The 19,989-nt window shown below is 42.3% G+C and overlaps 1 protein-coding gene across 2 annotated transcripts in view; it reads left to right on the forward strand.

Annotated features, from left to right (window-relative positions):
- EGFLAM (EGF like, fibronectin type III and laminin G domains) overlaps window positions 1-19,989 on the forward strand; it is a 75,453-nt gene extending 55,464 nt beyond the window's left edge. For both annotated transcript variants that reach the window (XM_068177320.1, XM_068177321.1), the window contains exons 15-23: window positions 260-503; window positions 4,748-4,859; window positions 6,419-6,535; window positions 8,731-8,911; window positions 13,371-13,449; window positions 14,368-14,511; window positions 17,034-17,117; window positions 18,191-18,294; window positions 19,656-19,989. In XM_068177320.1, the coding sequence (XP_068033421.1) occupies window positions 260-503; window positions 4,748-4,859; window positions 6,419-6,535; window positions 8,731-8,911; window positions 13,371-13,449; window positions 14,368-14,511; window positions 17,034-17,117; window positions 18,191-18,294; window positions 19,656-19,810 (1,220 nt within the window). In that variant the 3' untranslated portion in view covers window positions 19,811-19,989. The remainder of the gene's footprint in view (window positions 1-259; window positions 504-4,747; window positions 4,860-6,418; window positions 6,536-8,730; window positions 8,912-13,370; window positions 13,450-14,367; window positions 14,512-17,033; window positions 17,118-18,190; window positions 18,295-19,655) is intronic.

Here is a 19,989-nt window from a genome sequence, read left to right on the forward strand (position 1 = left end):
GGCACTATTATGACTCACTAAAGAAAAGGTACAAAATGCTTTACAGTGCAAATACGTACTGTATTTGTAGATGGAAAAGGAATGGATTAACCAGTACTGGGTAGGATTATAAAATATTTTTAATTTGGATGAAAAAAAATCATCAGGTTGTTTTGCTAAGCATTAGCTTACTTAACACAAAGAGCAGACACTGGCTGGTAAGAGTCAATCCTTTATGTTTGAACCTCAAGTGACCTGCTTGTGATTTCTGGATTTCTAGCACTCACCTTGGCCATACCTCAGTTCAACGAATCTTTAAGATCATTTGCTAGCACACCCTGGCCCTTGGAACCACAGAATTACCTTTCCTTCATGGAGTTTGAGCTGACATTTCGTCCAGATTTAGAGACTGGTGTCCTTTTGTACAGCTATGACACAGACAGCAAGGACTTCCTCTCCATTAACATGGTGGCTGGCTACGTGGAGTTCAGGTTCGACTGCGGCTCAGGAACGGCTGTTATCAGGTAAATGGTGCTGCTTGTGTTTCCTTCCCAACAGTGCCACAGTGCTGATCCAGGAGAGGAGTGGACTGGAAAGAGTCATAGCCTATGATGAGGTGTGCGAGCCCCTTGGTCTCTTATGCCTGCTTCTAAGGAAGCACAGAAGAACTAAAATTTTGGTCAAGGGGATGGGATTTTCTTCCTACATTAGTATGTTTCAAAGCTTTGTGCTTTGTCTTACTGCAGATGTTACATTTGTGTCTGTATAGTATTGCAGTAATTCCCTTCTTGGCCCCACGACACTGCACCATAGCTAGTTAGGGGATCTATAAATATTTTACATATATACTTTCTAGCCACAGGATTTCACAATATTGGCACTTGTGTGAGCATCCTCCCTTCTGGTTTCCAGTTCCAAGCAGGTGTGCCAGGCTGGAGGTGGCACAAGAAGATACACCTCCAGGTCCCTCCACTTTCTCATAGTGCTGTTTTTTGGGGGACCTGAGTCTAGTATCCAATTTATACAACATAAGCTGTCTAAAACATAAATATGTGGTTTAACCTGGTCACCAAGGTTCCCCAGACAGACCTTCTGCAAGCGACTCATTGCATCCTAAAATTAATGTCTAGGATGACAGAAGCAATGAAATGCCTCAAAAACACTGCTCTCTCCTTCTGTGTAACTGAGTGGCCAGTCGCTGGGCAACTGTTCCTGGGCTTTCTGAAAAGGCGCTGGGCTGAACAGAGGCACCGAGTATCTTGGATATGGCCCAGGAGGTTGCCAGTTTGACCAGGGTGACCTGATATTTAGAAATGATCTATATAAAGCTTATGCAAAATGTGTACACTGTCTGCAAGTCTTGCATACCAATGATTCCTGTAGATGGGGATCAGGAATTTTGACTATACTGTGATTAGGGAAAATGTACTGATTTTACAATGAATGAGGACTCAAGCAAACAAACTCATTCAGTTTTGCAGACTAAATTAGATATGAAATATAAAGGGAGCAAATGCAAAATAATGCACAAGCCTAACAATGCACAGCTGTGGAAAAACAGTTAGTAATGTCAGACAGAGAAGGATCCTGGAGTTGTCATGGATAGCTCTGTGGAAACGACAGCAAACTGTTTGAAGACAAATGCAGAAGACTAAGTACAATTCAGAGAATTATTAGGAATGGAGTAAGGAAGAAAGTTTCTTCTGAAACCCACAGTGCACCCTGTCTTGAAAACTTGCTGCTATTCTGGTCACATAATTTCAAAAGAAATTAGCAGAATTAAAAAGAAAGAGTAGTTTTGACATCCAGGAGAGGGAATGAAACATCTTCCACAAAGCTCTTCCACAGCAGGACCTTTCAGCCTGGGAAATAAAGAGTTTGGTGGAAGTATGATAGAGGTTTTAAAATAATGAATGGCCTGGAGATTAATGAGTATTCTGTATTTTTTCAATATGCAAAGAAGATAAGGAAGCGAAGAAAATAAAACTTTTTTCTTTGGGTTTGGGGTTTGGTTTTTTTTTTTCAGAGGAGTACATAAATAAGTTGTGGAAACTAATAGTCACAGCAAGTTACAGATGCCAAAACTATAAATAGGTTAAAAAAATAGGACAAATTTGAAGAAAGCTCCATTGAGGGAGATCAAACGCAGTTATACGGATGCAGCCTCTGACTCAGGAAATTGCTAAATGACAAGTTGCCAGAAGCTGAGAGGATATATCAAGGGAAGAATCACTTCATACTTGCCCTATTCTCTTGCTGAAAAGTGGCAGAAATAGCTACTTTTGGAGACCTTTTCTCCAACTCAGAATAGCCCTTCTTACAACAGCCCTCAATCTTTACTGATTGCAGCCTTCTAATTCCTGGTACTGGCAACTGTAAAATATTAAAGTAGAAATTTATTTTTCTTCCAAGAATATTGAAGAACTTCAAAACACCTTGTACTAAAGTTTAACTGACATGTAGGGTTATGAAATGTAGAGAGAGCCACAAGCATATGCCTGGGAGTAGAAACTGCCTCCTTTCTGTTGGAAAGCAGAAGAGCAAGCTGGATGGCAGCTGCTGCCTGAGCTACATGCACTGGAGGAAAAGAGTGTGGTGAAATAGCTGAGTAATGGGCGAGACTGAGGAGACCATCAGGATTCATTGAAAGTTGTCAGGCTGTCCTGTTAGCTCTTTTTCTAGATAAAATGTGCAACTCACACCCTGTCATCAGCTCTGTCAGTGATTAAATAAGACAAATAGATTCCCTCTTTTTCATGCCTGCCTGGTCAATGTCCATACTACATCAGGCCTACACTGTGTCTTTAGCAGGGGTATGGCTCTGGTCATCCTGATACCTCTGCCATAGAACCACCAGGCTGTTAGACATTATATTATAATCAAAACACAGCCATAATAACTTTATAATTAGGATGAGGCAAGCTTATTTGTGTATGCCAGCAGCAGCAGTAGGAGAGCTGATGATGGCGAAGGTTGTGATTTCCTGATGTATCCCTGGATGGAAGCAGCACAGTGTGCTCTGGGGGCTCCACAGGTGGAAGGGATGCTGAGTGGGTGGCCAGATGCAGAACCTGAGCACTGAAATGGCTCAGAGGAGAAACTGTTGGGATTTCCCTTGGCCAAGCAGGATCAAGGTCTTCATGATCTGGTATATTTTTTAAGCTGTGGTTTACATGGGAAAAAGTAACCCCACAGCACATGAAGAGCCAGGAGTGTTCAAACGTCAGAAGAAAGTGTTACCAAGATCATGTTGGTTTCAAAAAGCCCACAAAAGATCTTGCAGCTCTGAAGTGATGACTCTGCAAGGCTTAATCATCCCTGATAGTAATTAAATCTAGCAAAGCAGGAGGGTTAGGATGATGATGACCTAAGCAGCAGAGGAGATAATGTTTATATTGCCACTTACTAATTAGCTAAACCTATCTGGTTCCTTTATATGTGTATGTTGACTTCTTCAAGGTGATTAGATTTCCTTAGCTATTGATTTACCCAAGACAGTTAAACCCTAAGTGGTGCTACATAAGAAGGAGGGCAAGTGACTGGCATCGCTTGATAATATTTTTAATGGAGGTTTTATGAACAAAGTGTCATTCAGAAGTGTCAAGTAATACTGCCAGCATCATCAAAATAGATAAAAATGAGCTTTAAGAAAATTTGAAGGATTGAAAAAACCATGACAGAAATGTTTCAAAACTGATGTTGATTGTTAAGAAAACAAAAATATTATTTTCACATTTTCACAATTATTTAAGTTTTTTAATCAGCATTTGAATCACTATTGGCTCACTATTTCAGATTACAATTTTTTCCATTTGTTTTCATTTCAAAATGTGGGGGGGGGGGTTGTTTTTAAATGCATGTATTCTGAAAATACAAAACATTATTTCATCCCCAGAAATTATGTATTTTTTCACTGAAGCTAGGAAGTCTTAGGGGTCCTAGATAACACAGTTCTGATTTTTCCAGCTTGGCCAGTAAATCAGACACAAGTTTCCAGTCCTCCTGGAGGAAAGGCTGCTGCATCTCATTTAGATATAAAATGCTTTAACCAGAGTAGTTAAATGACATTTGAAAACAAGATACAAAGATCTATAGAACTTGTGAAGGGAATGTGGTTTTGCCCTTCATACAGGCTGCTATTCATATTAGTGCTGTGCCAGTAAAGATTGTAAGAACTGTTTAAAAATGCTTCCTTTGAGACTGGTGAATACTTTGTACAACTGGGATTATTGTTCCTAGCCAAGATCTCATCACATCATTAGGATAATTTTTAATTACTTCCCTTTTATGTATAGCATCCGGGCTGCATGTGTGTGTGTGTAGATGTCAATGTAACAGGATGCATAAATAGAGCTGATAAGCCAACACAAAGTAGTTCTGTTTTAAAAAAAGATGAAGAATGTGGGGCTAGACCAACCATTAAGTGGGAAGCTTTTAGTGAGATGAGGATGTACAGCTGAGACAAAAACTCATTTTTATGTGATATAAATGGCTGAGCAGAAAAACTAGCACAGAGGTAGCTAAAGTGTGTGCTGGTAATAGTGTTTCATTTATAAATAAAACTAGAGTGCTTGTTATTTGCTCTAGAAATATGGTCTTTGCTGATGGGGCTCAGCAGATTGTTACTTCCTTATAAGGGAAGAATCACAGTGGCTGATATTTATTTTTTATTTAGAAAATCATCCCAGAAGACTTGACTTTTTAACATTACAGAGTATCAGAAAGGCGCAGTGTTACATGCTCAAAAATGTTCTTGCCCTTAAAACAGGAGTGAAGAACCTGTCAGCCTGGGTCAGTGGCACGAATTGCGAGTGTCTCGCACGGCAAAGAACGGTATCCTGCAGGTGGACAAACAGAAGCCAGTGGAAGGGATGGCAGAGGTGAGCTTATGGCAGCCTTGTCTTGAATGCAGCTGATGGACTGATTGCATGGTAGACTGCAGAGCCTGCTCTCAAAGCTCTTACTAGCTTAAAACAGTATACACATTAGGGCAACATTTTCTTAAGCCCAGAGTTGGGAATTTGTGTGCAAGGCCTTCCCTCTGAGGACAAGGACACCTGTGAAGGCAGGGATCCCACGGGAATCTGACTGTACCTGCTCCTGACATGTAACTGGCCTCACGTTTTTGTGTCTGGCTCATATATCTTTCTGAGGTTCTTTTCTTGGTTCTTGCTGTGGCTAAGTCTGTTGAGCAACATGTGCACTATGAGAGGTGTAATTTGAAGAAGTATCATGCTGAAAAGTACGTGCCCAGTCTTTTTTTAACCTCTTGCTGAATATTATCCTGAAAAGGTAGGCCTGAAGAGAATTGTCTCTTTGTCTTCCTCTTGCAAAAGTAATTTTCAGGCCAGAGTAAGGGCTGGAACAATCAGACAGTTGATGACTTGCTTTTTGTTCTTTACTCACCAAGTGATCATTGTGAATCAAATTTGTACTAAAGTGAAACCGTACTTGTACCAAGTAGGATATTCACTCTAAGCACTTAAATGTCTGCACAGAGGCATTTTCTATCTTGATAAAAGCCAAGGCTAGACCTGCTTAGGAAATGTCTTTTACCTAGTGGAAAGTGCAGACAGAAAAACAGACTGCAGATCCCATAGCAGAAAAATTCCATAGCAGAAAAATCCCATAGCAGGCTCTTCAGCAAACTGGGAAACTTTTATCAAACCTTTGACTGTTCTTCAAAAATTTAAATAAATTGAAATTCCAGTTGTCTGTCAGGAAACAAATTGAGTGAGAAACATTTGTCTGGAGCTCTCAAGACTTCTTTAGATAGATGGGTTAAGGTGAACACTCTGATTTTTTTCCTCTTAAGTGCTGCAGTGCAGTGCTCCAGGAGGAGGGTGGCTGGGACTGCCAACCACGAAAGAACAGAAGCTTCTGCAGGACTGGAGTTACACAATTATTCTGTCTTTAGCTGTTAAATGTCTTTGAGTTTACTCCAGGAACCTGAATATTCCCATCAGGTATCCTGAGCAACTGCTTCTGGTAATTGATGCAAACTCAATGTTTCTTTCATTTTGCCCCATAACTTACAGTAGGTTATCTCTTAGATGTTGGAAATACTGAATGAGTCTCTATTGGGTGACCTTTGCTCTGATTTTAGCTTTATGAACCTAATTCTGGTTATAGATTTACATCAGTGTACCTCAAGTCTTTGCAAATAAAGCTAGATATGCAGTCATAAAACACAGTGAATCAGTTTCCTTTCTTTCTTCCTTCAGTATTGCCATTTTGAAATACTTTAGATTTTTCAGCTACTTATGACTGGGAGTCAGTCAAGAGTGTCCTACAATGGCTTTCTTGATTGTACAAACAAGAGGCATTGAAATAAGCTATAACATCTAATGTAGGGCTATCACAACTCATGTAGGCAAATCTGAAGATAGAATCATGGTTCCAGCTACTCTAATAAAATGTTAATCTATGTTTCTTGCAGGGGGCTTTTACACAGATTAAATGCAGCTCTGAAATATTTATTGGTGGAGTCCCTAATTACGATGATGTGAAGAAGAACTCTGGGATCCTCAGACCCTTCAGTGGGAGCATCCAGAAGGTGTGTGCCCAGAGAAACACACTGTGGGCATTTATTTCCATTGTATCCATGCATGCTTTTTGTGCTGACCGGCCATTATTCAACTGGTAATATTTAAAATAATCAAGGATTTCACCTCAGGAGCCCACCATGAAGTGGTTAAATTATTATTTCACAGTGAAAAATCCACCTAGTGCATTCTTACACTGCCATGGAGATGCACACCATACTGCTTTCCCCTTTTATAATTTTATATGGGGCACATGAATGGAGGAGAAGTTTTCCATTGTTAGCAGACATTAGGGATGATGTTCCCATGTGGTCAGCTGAGCGTGAGTGCAGTTCATGTCAGGCCTAGTAAATAATCAAATGAAAGTGAAAACTGAACTTACATTTTTCTTTCTAAACATACTTAAAATAACTTGGATAAAGTTGAAAGGTTGGCCCTGAATCCTCACAGTTTTAGAGGAGTGAATTGCATCAGATTATAGCAAAGAAATAACAAATAAAACCAAATTTTTAATAATAGTTTTTATTAAAAAAATTTAAAGATCTACAGTCAACAATTGCTCCAGGACAGAAAAGTAATTGTAGTTCAGTGCAAATGGTTTAATTACTCATCTGACACCTATTTACTGCCTTTGTCAGCTGTCCAGCAGAAAGCATGAAGTTCAGGAAACCTGAGGGAGTGAGTAATAGTGATGGGAACAGGTCAAACACATGAACATCATTGGTAAGGTAGACTTGACTAAACACAATGTATTTTGGGATGCAAGATAGAGAGCCTAGGAGCAATTAGCACAGGTTACAATTACAAGGTGAGGTACCAGTGCCTTTAATCTATTGTACAATAGAGTAAAGGCACTGGTAAGTATTGGGAAATGCAGAGTGTGAGCCTTTATCTCTATGATGTACTGAGTAAGGTGGATTTGTACTCTCAGAGGCATGAATGGGATGTCAAGGAAAAGTACTGCCTGCCTTTTGGGCACTGGGAATGTTTGGTTGCCTTCTTTACACATAGTAGGATTTTTGAGAACTGTATAGAAATAGAGCTGCAAACCAAGTACTGCAAAATATGCTGTGTATAGAAAGACCTAAGATCACAATATGTTTAGTTTAGTTAGATAAGGCTGAGAAGTGACTTTATTGTGGTCTTCTATTTCCTAGATGAGGATGAAATTTCTTTGGATACATGGTGCTAGAATTATGCAGAAAAAGACATGATGAGAAACAAGGGCTGGAAACTTAATATAAGTTTAAAACAAAAGACATGTTTTTATGAGTGGAGGCTTATTAACTTCTGGAACAAAACTCAGAAAGAAGCTGAAAACATAATGGAGTCTTCCCTGGTCCATTACATGACAGCACTGTATGTTTTGTCTACTCTTAGAGCTGTGTAGTGCTCTATGTAACCTCTTCTCTGGGTTGGATCCCCTAAGGTGCATTGTCCGAGTTATGCAGGAGCCAGAGCAACTATTACCTTTCTCAGTTCTGGCCTTAAAATCTATTGTTTGTTAAGATGTACTTATTTTGATGTAGCTGAGATCAGATGCTGTGCCTGCATGCAATCTCTCTTGCTGAGATGTCAGCTGAGATTATACAAATGTTGGTTTATTTTGGAGCACATATGCTGCTGACATATTGGAAAAATCCCAGCATTTAGCAGTTCTCTTCCATTTATATACAAACAGTTTTGTGAAGTCATTATTTATGTTTTTCATTCATCTTAACTCTAGCTTCTTTCGGGCAAGATGAGATACTAGAAAGCAATAGAAAATGTGAAAACCAAGCTGTTCTGCTTAATATTTCTGTTGTCAACACCCATCTCCTGGGGGGTTTTCTGATCTCAGAAATGGTTTTCTTCAGCAGTGCTCATCTAATTTTACCATCCCAGCTCATGGTTCAGCTACAACAAATGTTGGGCCAGTGTTCAGGCACAGGCCTGGTGAATTCCACACAGCTTCACCCTTTACAGGGGTTGCCTAAGGCTGTTTCACAAGACAGAAAAGAGATTAATCTCCAGTGGATCAGGGGGAGCAAAAGTTGGACCTCTGCAACTGGAAAACACACAAGAATAGGGTTTGAGCCAAGTTTTGAGAGTTACATTACTCTGAAGCTTTTCAGAGGAATCTTCTAGCTAGCAGTAGGATACTCTGGATTTGGAAGTTTAAACATTGTTTTTGTACTCTTTTTCCTTTTTTTTGTTAACCACATAGATTGTCTTGAATGACCGGACAATTGACGTGAAACAGGATTTCACTTTTGGAATCAACCTAGCAAACGCTGCCCACCCCTGTGTGACCTCACCATGTGCAAATGGAGGCACCTGTGTTCCCAAGAAGGACAGCTATGAATGTGACTGTCCCCTGGGCTTCGATGGGCAACATTGCCAGAAAGGTAACAATGGCTGGATATCAACCCAGGGATCTGGAGCTGATCACAAAAATAAGGAAGATTTAGCACCTACAACTGCTGCTGTACACATGCCTTTAAATAGAAACCCTGGAGGCCAGAGCTCCCCTTTCATCTGTGCACTTTCCATGTATCTAGGGAAGAATTTGTTTTGTTATTTAGGAATGTGGTAACTGTTATCCCAGCACCGGGCTAGGATCCATAGATAGCAACCTGGTATCTGGTTGCTTGTGGTGAGTGGCACTGAACACTTACACTTCACACATGTCCCTAATTGTGCAGTGCTGTGCAAAGGGGGAATTCCTGCCAGATTCCTCCAGCCAGCAGTTGTGTTACATCTTGAAACATGAGCATGGATAACCCTTGTAATTTTATCCTCCATGAAGCTGACAGCAAGCACTGTTCTCACACACAGAAAGGTCTGCTCCTGTTTTAGGCACTGGCTACTCTGATGGAGATTTCACCATCTGCAGAGATCTTTCCTTGGTGGGGCAAAGGAGACCACCAAGGAGGAAAACCCATCCACATGCACATTACTCTCTTTTCTTCAGAGCCACTGTAATAGTTCAAACCTTAGATTCAGGAAAGGGATAAGAGTGCAAGAAAAGCATTTAGAAACTCCGCTTTGGGTTATTCCACTAGATGGAGTCGTTTAGCTTCGGTCAAGCTTGATCTTAAAAAATTATTGAGGGGAAGTTTTGTAACGTAACAGTAAACTCGGTTCAAAAGAGCTGGCTGACATTATTGTCTTCACCCACTGCTTCATTTCTCACAGTCATAAACTTCAAAGTTAAATGTAGTGGTTTTGGTTAAATTGCAATGAATATATTGGCCTTTTCTTCAAAACAGACAATATCTTAGAACAAAAGCATTATAATAAAATGCAATGCAAGAAACCCCTTTGCTTACGTTGTTGTGGTCTAACTATGTGCTGAAACAACGTCATTTACCCTGGCTTTTCTGTAGGGGGGCAGGAGAATTGGGATTTTGACTTTCTAGGTATGTGCAGGGTGCTAAATTCCCGACTTCAAGATGGTATCTGTAGCAGTACAACACATCTCCAAGGGCAGTCATTCAAGGGAATGCTTTGCATCCTGGGTGTGCGACTGCCTGCCCTTTTGGTGTGCAGTGCTGGGGCCACAGTTCCTCACCTCTGCTCAGCTCCTGGCCTGTGCTGAGCCCAGGGAGCAGTGTCTGAGCTCATGGTGCCAGCAGTGGTGCCACTTGGCTGGCATGTCCTCCCTGTTGTCACCTCAGTGGGTGTCCAGGATTTCAGAGACAGTCTGAAGCACCTTTTGGCTGTGACTTGGCCAGATCCTGGGTGCTGCTTCTTGTGTGAATCTAATCTTTATTAATTTTTAAGGGTGTTGAAAAGCACGAGCCTGGTTTCTGTTCCTGGTGCCTGTGGCTCCTATTCAGGTGCAGTTCAACCTCCCTGCGCTTGTGCAGCCTCAGCTGCCACTAAAAATTGAAGGGTTTTCTGATAGATGTGCAGAGAGCATGGAGTTGCTCCTGAACCTCAGTCCATGACAGCCTTGATGAGAACAACCTGAAACAGATTACTCAAAGTAATCCTTACCTGTGTCTCTGTTGGGGTGTAGACATTGTTAAGGTGAGATGCAAGTCTATGTCCACTTCTGTTTCACAACAGGGTTTTGATTAGTGCACTCAGAAGATATGTGAGGTGAAGGTGCTGTCTCCATCCTTCTCGGTGGTAGGTTGCTGTAAAAAAACCCCAAAAAGCAAAGCTCTTTTGAGGCAGCGAACCTCATTCTTCAAAATTACACACACCACTTAAAAACTCAAGTAATGCTGGCATGAAGTATATGAGATATTGATTCATATTGTAATGGATCATTAGCTGAAGATTCAATAGAGTTTTTGCTGTCATTGATTGGTTTTATATCTTCTGTCCAAGCTTGGGGAGTGCTAAAGGTATTTTTATACTTTAACTGTAAGATGGAATAGAACAGCAAACACTTGTTTTCCCTTGGCTAGAGCTGATCCCTGGGTAAAACCTGGTGAGTCACTGAGATTTGACAAGCAGGACTAGAAGAAGGATTTGCTGCTGGTCCCATCTGTCTGTCCCTTTGTGTGTTTTGAGCAGACAAAAATAGATACTTGGCGCAAACCAATAATGAAAACAGTACTACCTTCACAGGTGATTGTAGTTGCTTATGCAAATGGTAGGTGGGAGATTACACATTTGCAGAAAAGTGGGCCTGAAATTGGACTAGAGGATATTTTTATGCTTCAGAATAATAAACCCAGAATATTTTTGTTTTGTTTTGTGCTGACTCACTGCAGAGTGTGGAAGTTACTGCCTAAACAGTAAGTACTGCAAATTATGTGAAAACTGCTCAGTCATTGTGTGTTTGTCTGGATGCTGGGTTTCCATTAAGCTGGGCAAGTGTCTGTCATTAAGCCAAAACATTTTCTAAGGTTATATAGTACTTTCTTAAACATTGTGCTGTTGATATTTCAAACTGCATCCAAAGCATTTTCCAAGCTCAGAACAGTGGCTGTAGAGCTGGTCCCAGTATTTGCAGAGCAGAGGGCCAGGCAGCTGGCAGAGGGGTCTATGGTGTGACTTCAGGTTGCCTTGCAGCCCAGAGCTCACTTCTACTTGGCTTGAGAGCTTTGGTGGTTGACTGCTGAATTGTGATGAGCAAAGAATGAAGGTGTGTAGTCCTAGATCTGCTTACTGGCTGTGCTCCCTTTCAGCTGCAAAGATCCTGGCTGCATCAAGGGTACTGCTAAAATATGCTTGTTTTTCTGCACTCGCATTCAGTGAAACAAATGAAGAGCAAGCAGAGGTAAATGCCCATTAAGCTCTCTAGAGGAAATCAGAGTACTCTGGCACAGGCAAAGGTTGCTGCATGACATGGGCACCTGCCCCTGCTGAAGGCAAGAGAGCAGTGGGGCTCTAATGCAGGATGTGATGGGGGAACAAGGGCTCCTTTCATGCTCTGCTGCCATCAGAGACTGTCCAGTGCAGGAAGTGTCAGACCTGCTGAGGAATGTCTGGCCAGTGTAACACAATTTTGCAATATTCCAATGACATTGGCAGACTGCAGGCTGGACATGGCCTGTGGTGGTTTCTTTAGACACATTAAGCAGCTTTCCTGATTTCACTATGGATGAAAACAATCATTCATTATGACCTAAAATTCTCAGTCTTGGCACCTACAGCTAAATTTCATATTGCTGTTGCTGACTGCCAGACTACACCAATTGTTGCGTATCTGTGTCACAATGAGCTCTAAAAGCCCAGCCAGACCCTGTGTTGCATAAAGAAAGCAAGCATCCTTGCCCTGGAAAGCTTGAAATTTATATAGATGGCATTAGCTGTGGGTTGAAGGGATTATTCCTCAGTAACAAAATAGGATGAAGGCATCTATTTTGAGTAATTTATACAACTGGCTTATATTAATGCAGCAGTTAGTTATGGGAGATCAGCAACAAACTTTAGGATGTTCACTCAACAAAAAAATCTGTTCGGGCCAGTGTTCATAGCCTGGTGAAGGGCCCTGTATCAGGGATGTTCTGTGGTTTATGTCACATAACTGAGTTATTTTGCCAAAGTCTTCTCTGTGGGCAGCAGTGCACCAACTCCAATTCTGGCTGCAATGTTTGCCACTGTCCCAGCCATACACCATAGCGACTGTCCCTAGAGAAACGCTCTATGGGGGACACAGAAAATGACCTCCAAGGCTGCTCTGCAGTGTTGAATACACCAAAGGGCTCCACAGCCTCTGCCATGCAGCCTTTAGCATAGTCCCAGTTGTTTTCAATAGACTAAAGTGATCTGGGACTCTGGACTGTAACTCTCTGTTCCCTGGAGATAGCCTGACCTCCACTGCACCCCAGGGGTGAGCTCTGAGCAGGCAGCAGCCACTCAGTGCAGTCACAGACACTGAAAGAGAAAACAGGGAACTCACAGGTAGCTCCCTTTGCAGGGTGAGAAGTCCCTAATGTGCTCTGCATATTGTGCTCTGTTAGCAGCTGGGGAGGAATTTCTTAGTCTATAAACAAAGGGGGTTAATGCATAAGATTTGGCAGGAGGGAGCATTGAACCACATAGAGAACCAAGGAATGTAGAAATGGGGGTAAAGAGAAAATTTGCAGTGTTTTCCCAATGCTTCCTAATTTTCTGCACTAACATTTATGGTGTAGCAATATGTTAGGCTCCTGACATAGAGGCTGTAAGCAGAGGGACTGTCAGCCATTTAAACTCCCTTAACTACTGTCCCTACCCTACATTTAGGTAAAATCTGGCAGTGCCTTTTTGCAAAGCAGTGTGGATTCAGCTCAGTTCTGTGCCACTGGTAGGTACCTGCCACTGCAGGAGTAAATCAATAAAAGAGCCTTGTTGTTTTTTTCCCTTCCATTTCCAAGTCAGCTATCTGACATTCATCTTCATTTTTTTGTATTTACTTCTCAGCCATTACAGAAGCAATTGAAATCCCACAATTTATTGGTCGCAGTTACCTCACATACGATAATCCAGATATTCTGAAAAGGTAATGTATCTCCTTTGAACCTAAGTATTCTCCTAATATGGACCTAAGTATTCTGTTTCTTAAATGTTAAAATGTTAGGAGCCTTATGTGAGAGAGTGTAGTATATGTACATGTTTTAAGCTGTATTTATAATATTTCTAACAGCATTTTTACCATATTTTTAAATTTCAGGGCAAAGTACATTTCAAGTGCATATTCCTGTAGCTTAGCTTATTTTAATTGAGCATCTTGCAGCCTATCAAGAAATAGCACACCTGTGTCTGGCATGGAGAGGGACTGGTTTTTCCCTGGGGGCAAACAGACATACAGAGCTTATGTCTCAAAAGAGACCTTAACTCCTTTTTAACTCCTGCTTTAGCCTAACATTTAGATCCTCAAAGTTACTTTTTTGACTGCTTTGTATCCTAGAACATCCCCACATTCCAGTAAATGTTGGCTTGATTCAACAAATTCCTCCATCTACCTTTATTTGAGCCACTGAGTAGAGAAGGGTTCACCAGCATCCTCACCTGCCATTTGGTACCTCTGACCTACTGGGACTTACGATTTGCCCTTGTTACGCTTCTCCCATTGGCTTCTGAGGGCATCATATCTACTGGGCATTCTCAAAATCTGCTTTTTGGGATGGATTTTACTCTAGGCTAGAGGAGAAAAAGGATTTTCTCTTATTTGCATGGAATAACCTGGCAGCTATTGTGTTTGAGATTCTGGAGAGAGGAGTTAAATTCCCCTACTCTGAAATGATGGAAATGAGGATTTAAGCCAGAATCCTTCACAGATCAGCATGTCAATGAGTTGCAAGACAGTAAACCACCAGACTAGCAGAGAATAAATACTGCATCATCTTTTATGTTTTTTTGAAAGAAGACTGGCACAATTTAGTATTTTGCTATTATTTCCTTGTTCTGCATTAAACAGGGTATCAGGAACAAGAACAAACGTTTTCATGAGGTTTAAAACCACAATGAAGGAAGGCCTTTTGATGTGGAGGGGAAACAGCCCCATGAGACCTAACAGTGATTTCATCTCTCTAGGCCTTCAGGAGGGAGCGTTAATATTCAGGTAAACTTTCTCTTCCTTGTTTGTGTAACACACAGGGTCAAAGGAGTTGCTACAACACATACAGTGCACTTGTCCCTTGGCACAGTGTGAGACACTCTCATCCTCAAAGTTTTGTTCAGTGATGGGTCTCATCTGCTGTCTGGGAGAGGATGTAAGTTGAAGAGGTAATGTGCTGCAAGATTTGCATCACTCTTTCCCAATTTTTCAAACATCAGGGCTTTATTATGATTTTCTGAAAGATTTCTTATGGGGGATGAATACTCTTGGTAAGCCTATTAAACATGCCTATTAAATCTATCTCAGGCAGAGCAGGGTGGGGCTGGCAGGGGTTGAGGACGAATTTTGGTGGTGCCAGTGCTCACTGTGGGCTCACTCTATGCCAGACAGTGCACACAGGAGCAGGGCTTCCACCACCTCAAACCCCCAGATATCCAGCCCTGTGACACACACACAGCTGTCACCACACTTTGTTTCTGCTACCACCCACAGAATCACTTAATTAAGCAGTAATACTGCTGTCAAAATGGTGAAATTGGGAAGTATTGGGAAATGATGGGGTCTTGCTCCAGCATCTTTCTCCCTTGCAGACACTCAGACACACCCAGTGCAAGTTTTTGCGTGGTGCTTTTTTGGGATTCCTGTGTTTTGAAAGCCTTGTATTTCCTCATGGTGCTCCTTTAGGTTGCGTAAGGCAAATACTGAAACAGCAAACCACAGATGCCATCACTATCGTGGATTATTGTGAAACACTGTCAATCATGTAGCAGAGAGTTTATTATTTAAGATAATTTTTTTTTACTTTACTTAACTGGCTGTTCTTTGCTACCATGAATGTAGAGATAAGTTGCATATTTCAATTTAAATTAATTTATTTTAAGCTTTTTTTAAAATTGCGTTTTAAGAGTGGCTAACTTGGCAAAAACTCTTAGTTTCCTCATTGATTTATAAACAAGGAACTGACTCTGCAGAAGTGCGGCACTGTTTAAATGTCTTTAGGAGGGACTGTCTTTCTAAGACACATGGTAGTAAGTGGCCACACTATTTTGTTTCCGAAACACAGTGCAATTTTTATCAGGTTGCTGCTTTTCCCCAGAGATGAAGATAGTCAAAGACTTTAGACCAAACCAGCTGAATTTTACTGAAATACCTTCCATATTCATTTAGGAAGGCAAAAAATTAAACTACCAAAATAAAACCCTCATAAGCAATAACTGTTTACTGAAGGGGAGCATCAAAGAAGATGGTGAAAGGAAAAATGCATTAAAAAAATCATTCTGAAAGATTAATCCTCATGCTATATTTTCGCATTTTGAGAGGTGAAGTCAAGAGACTATCAGGGCTGTGACTTTGTCTGAAGAACTTTCCTGCAGCCCAAGTTTAGATATCTGTGTTCTGATCCAATTTGAAATCCAAAACACACTTTTACTTTCCCATTTTCTATGGCTTTATTCCCTGTATAGAGTACTTGCTGCTATAAATTTACTGTTGCTCCCTGCTTCTGTCAAAGGTCATTTCACTCTTGTAGGGGGATAGCTGTTGTAGAGGGATTCATTAGGGATATGAATCTCATTTCTGTTATCAAAGGTCTAACATTTTTATGCAATCCTGAACACCCAAATCCTCTTGTTGTTTTTAACCTAGGCTTGTGTCTGCATCCTGGGTAAAAGGGAGTGCTTACCTGAGACTCACTTAAACCCCTGGAGAGGAAACAAATTTAGGGTAACCAGTTTGCTCTGGCAGCTCACAGTTTAATGTGCTGTTCTTAAGAACCTCACCCTGGCCATGAGTTCATTCCATGTTCAGTCTTTTTTGGAGAGATAGTAATGTTGGCTTTAATCCCTCCTGCTTTGTACAGGCTGAAGTCCAGCAACAGCTAGTTCATCCGGAGCACTCAATAGCTCACTGTGCTGTAGCAGCTACTTCTCTTTTATTAAGGTTGGCCCAAGCTTCAGGGACCCAGAAATTAAGATGCCTGAAGTGTAAACATGATGGGGACATTATATCTGCTGAGCTTTTTTTTAGTAGAAGCAAGCACAAAGAAATAGAGTAGTAGCTGAAGTGGCTGCATTTATTAGACTTCACCTTTTCTAACATCACAGGTCTCAACCTTCCCTATATTTCAGATGGTTTGTAGATCTGTTATAGGCTGTATGCTTGTTTGCTCTTGTAAAAATTTATTTATTAACCATATTTGCAAATCCCCACTGCAGTCTCCAATTAGGCCAAAGATCTGTAGATCACTGACTTCATAATCCCCTGCTTTGGGGAAGAATGGCCATGCAGAGGCTCTCTTCTTGCTCCCATGGGAAGGTGGTGATGGTACCCAGTCTGTCTCAGGGAGTTTTACCTGCTTGTCCATGAGACTGACTTTACAAAATAAGAGCACTGCTGCTGAGACTCCAAAGGACTCCACTGATTGCCCCAAACTCCAAGCCAAAAGGGAGTAAGGATGCCTGAGCAACTTGGCAGGAAACCGGTCCTTTCAAGGAAGGCAGTAACATTTCAATTTTTTTTAATTGTAGCTACAATCTGGGCAGTGGCATTGCTTCCATCACGGTGAACGGCTCTTTCAGCGACGGCCGGTGGCACAGAGTCAAAGCTGTTCGGTAAGTGGGCAGGCTTCATCTGGGAGGTACTTGGGAGCCACCCTGTCATTAAAGATGCTGGTTGGTGTGTCTGGGTGCTGGTGGGGTGTCAGTCACTGCAGCTCCAAACTCACATGTCGCTTAGGAGTGGAACTGTTATCAGCTTGGCTGTTTCAGGATGATGTACACAAAGATTGCTGTATTTGAGGTGACAGTGCCAACTCGGCACAGCCCAAGGCAGGCTGCCAAAGTCATGCAGGGCTATTCTGGGGCTGTGACAGACATTCTACTAAACCCATACCATTTCGGTTAAGAGTATTTTTTCTTTAATGTCTGCATTTTAAAATTCCCTGGTGACCATTTTGTGGGCTGGCACAAGCATTGGAGCACAGACAGTGTAAACCTAGTTTTTCTATTTGAAGGAGGTGCAGACATCTTGCAGTGTATATATGACTCATATTTATAACTCTTTACCTCATGGGAGGCAACTGTGTCCAGCAGGGATAGCATACATCTCTCTCTTCATGAGAGGTTGATTCCCTGGAAATCACAGTCAGACATTTAGCACAACTTGTTACCAAATTCAGTGAGAATAGGACCCATCAAGTAGCTTTTCTGTTAATACTCTTATTGACCATATGTAAAATGGCTCTAGTAAGAAACAAAACTGCTTAAAAGTAAGTTTTACCATAGCTTGCCCATTTTTTCCCCTGCTGTTGAAGCTTCTGCTGTTAACTTTTAACATTACATTTGATTTTTAACAACAGGTCAGAATGTGTCCATCCCCTCTGTCCCCTACCTGTCCAATTTGATTATTTTCCAGCACTTTCTGCTCTGCAAATGTGTCCTGCACACTTTGCAGGTTTCTTTGCAGGACACTTTGCAGGACATCTGTTAAAAAAAATCCTAAAACCTGGAAATTCTGCATGGCCATAGTACACTGTGTCTGTGGGGCTTCCCAGTTCCAAGCCTTCACCATGACCCCAGCTAAGCTCTGAGTTGCTCTGGTCTCCTGGCGAGTGGAAAATGCCGCTGCTCCTCCTCCCTTCTGATTGTAGGCTGGATGAACAAGAGTGGTTTGCTTTTTGTTTCAGGGATGGACAGTCTGGCAAAGTAACCGTGGATGATTATGGTGCCAGGACCGGTAAATCCCCTGGGAAGATGAGGCAGTTAAATATCAATGGAGATCTGTATGTAGGTGGGTGCTAATTATTCACATTCAGGACACAGATGCAAGGTCAGCTGCAAGGCAGGGCTTTCCAGCTCTGTCCAACTCCTGGTGGAGGTGTCACACAGCAGCCTCTAGATTGCCACAGCGTGTTTTATGTGAGGAGGTGTCATGATCCGCTTGAGCAGGGTGTCGCGATGGTTCTTTTCACCAATCCCAAAAGTGCAAAAACGCAAACAACAAGGGACTATCAGTGAATCACAACAAATGCACCTTTATTAAGGGCCAAAACAGTAAATGTGATAGCGGGGATCAGAAAGGAGATAAAAGGATAGAGAGAGAGAGAGAAGAGGGGGATGGGAATAGCTACCAACACAGGCGAGATCCTCAGTGGTCCGGACGATGGGGATCCGTCTTGTCGTGTCGGGGAAGTCTTCGAAGTTCTGGCCAACGCAGGGGTCCAGTTATAGTCCACAGAGGAAAGAGGGGGGAACATGCAGGACAATGAGAGTCCATTATGATTGCTGTGGGGGAACAGGTGAGTCCACCGAAACCACCAAAGCAAGGTGAACACAATGAAGAATAAGTCCATTGGAATTACTGAAGAGGAACAGGTCGTGTCATTAGTGGTTTCCCCACTCCCTGTGGGAGGGGTCTCAGTCTCAGTCCTTAGGAGGAGGGTTTTCGATCTCCATCCGTCTGTCACAGTGGTAACGAAGCAGATGAGAGGTCTTCAGTGAGAGACCACTAGGGTCACCCCAAAAGTTCATTCAGCTTAAAAGAGGAGAGTGGGCAAATATGCAGCAGGCCGATCATTTCTGGGTCCACACCAGGTCTTTGCCGATTCCTTGCCAAGTCCTTGCCAAGTCCTTGCCAGGCCTTGTTCGGAACAGCTAACATAATGGTGCAGCAGCTAAACCTGCACCGCCGCTCTCTCCAAGCTGGAGCTGTAGTGGGGGAAGGGGTTTCTCCTTGTGGCATTCGGTAGGCAAATGTGGGGGCTTCAGGCAGCCTCTTACAGGAGGCCTCTCTGAGTGGGATGGGGGAATGGTATAAGAAGGGACGAGCACTATAGGACACCCAATGGTACTCCTGGCATGTACATAGAGAAGCAGCAAGAGGCAGCTAGAAACCCCACACCTGGGCACAAGCTGATTCAGCTCTTACTGGTGCTACAATTTCTGGAATAAATAATTACTGTCCTAATTCATTACCTCCTGCTTATCCCCACTGTATTTTCAAGTGCTTAAAAATGTTACTTAAAACAACACAAAGAAACCTGTAAGTTAAAATTCCCTTCTGGGGTGCACTAGGAATGCCATTGCTGGGTGTGCAGCCTGGCAAGCAGGAGCACGTGCCCGTGTTGGTGCTGACAGCTGCCTTTCCCGCAGGTGGCATGAAGGAAATTGCCCTGCACACGAACCGGCAGTACCTGCGGGGGCTGGTGGGCTGCATCTCCCACCTCACACTCTCAACTGACTACCACATCTCACTGGTGGAGGATGCTGCCAACGGGAAGAACATCAACATGTGTGGGACCAAGTGACAAGAGAGGAATCCTGGTGCTGAGGACCCGTTGTGTGCTTGTGTGTGTGGCTGAGTGAGAGCTGGCTGATGTAGCCCTCTACAGCCGGACCATGTTTGCCATCTGGGAAGGTGACAAAGCCAAAGGGAAACCCAAAACCAAGAAAAACAAAAGAACATTTTTTCCTCTCTCATTCCCTC

The sequence above is a fragment of the Anomalospiza imberbis genome, chromosome Z (genome assembly GCF_031753505.1).
Source record: "Anomalospiza imberbis isolate Cuckoo-Finch-1a 21T00152 chromosome Z, ASM3175350v1, whole genome shotgun sequence".
NCBI lineage: Eukaryota > Metazoa > Chordata > Aves > Passeriformes > Viduidae > Anomalospiza > Anomalospiza imberbis.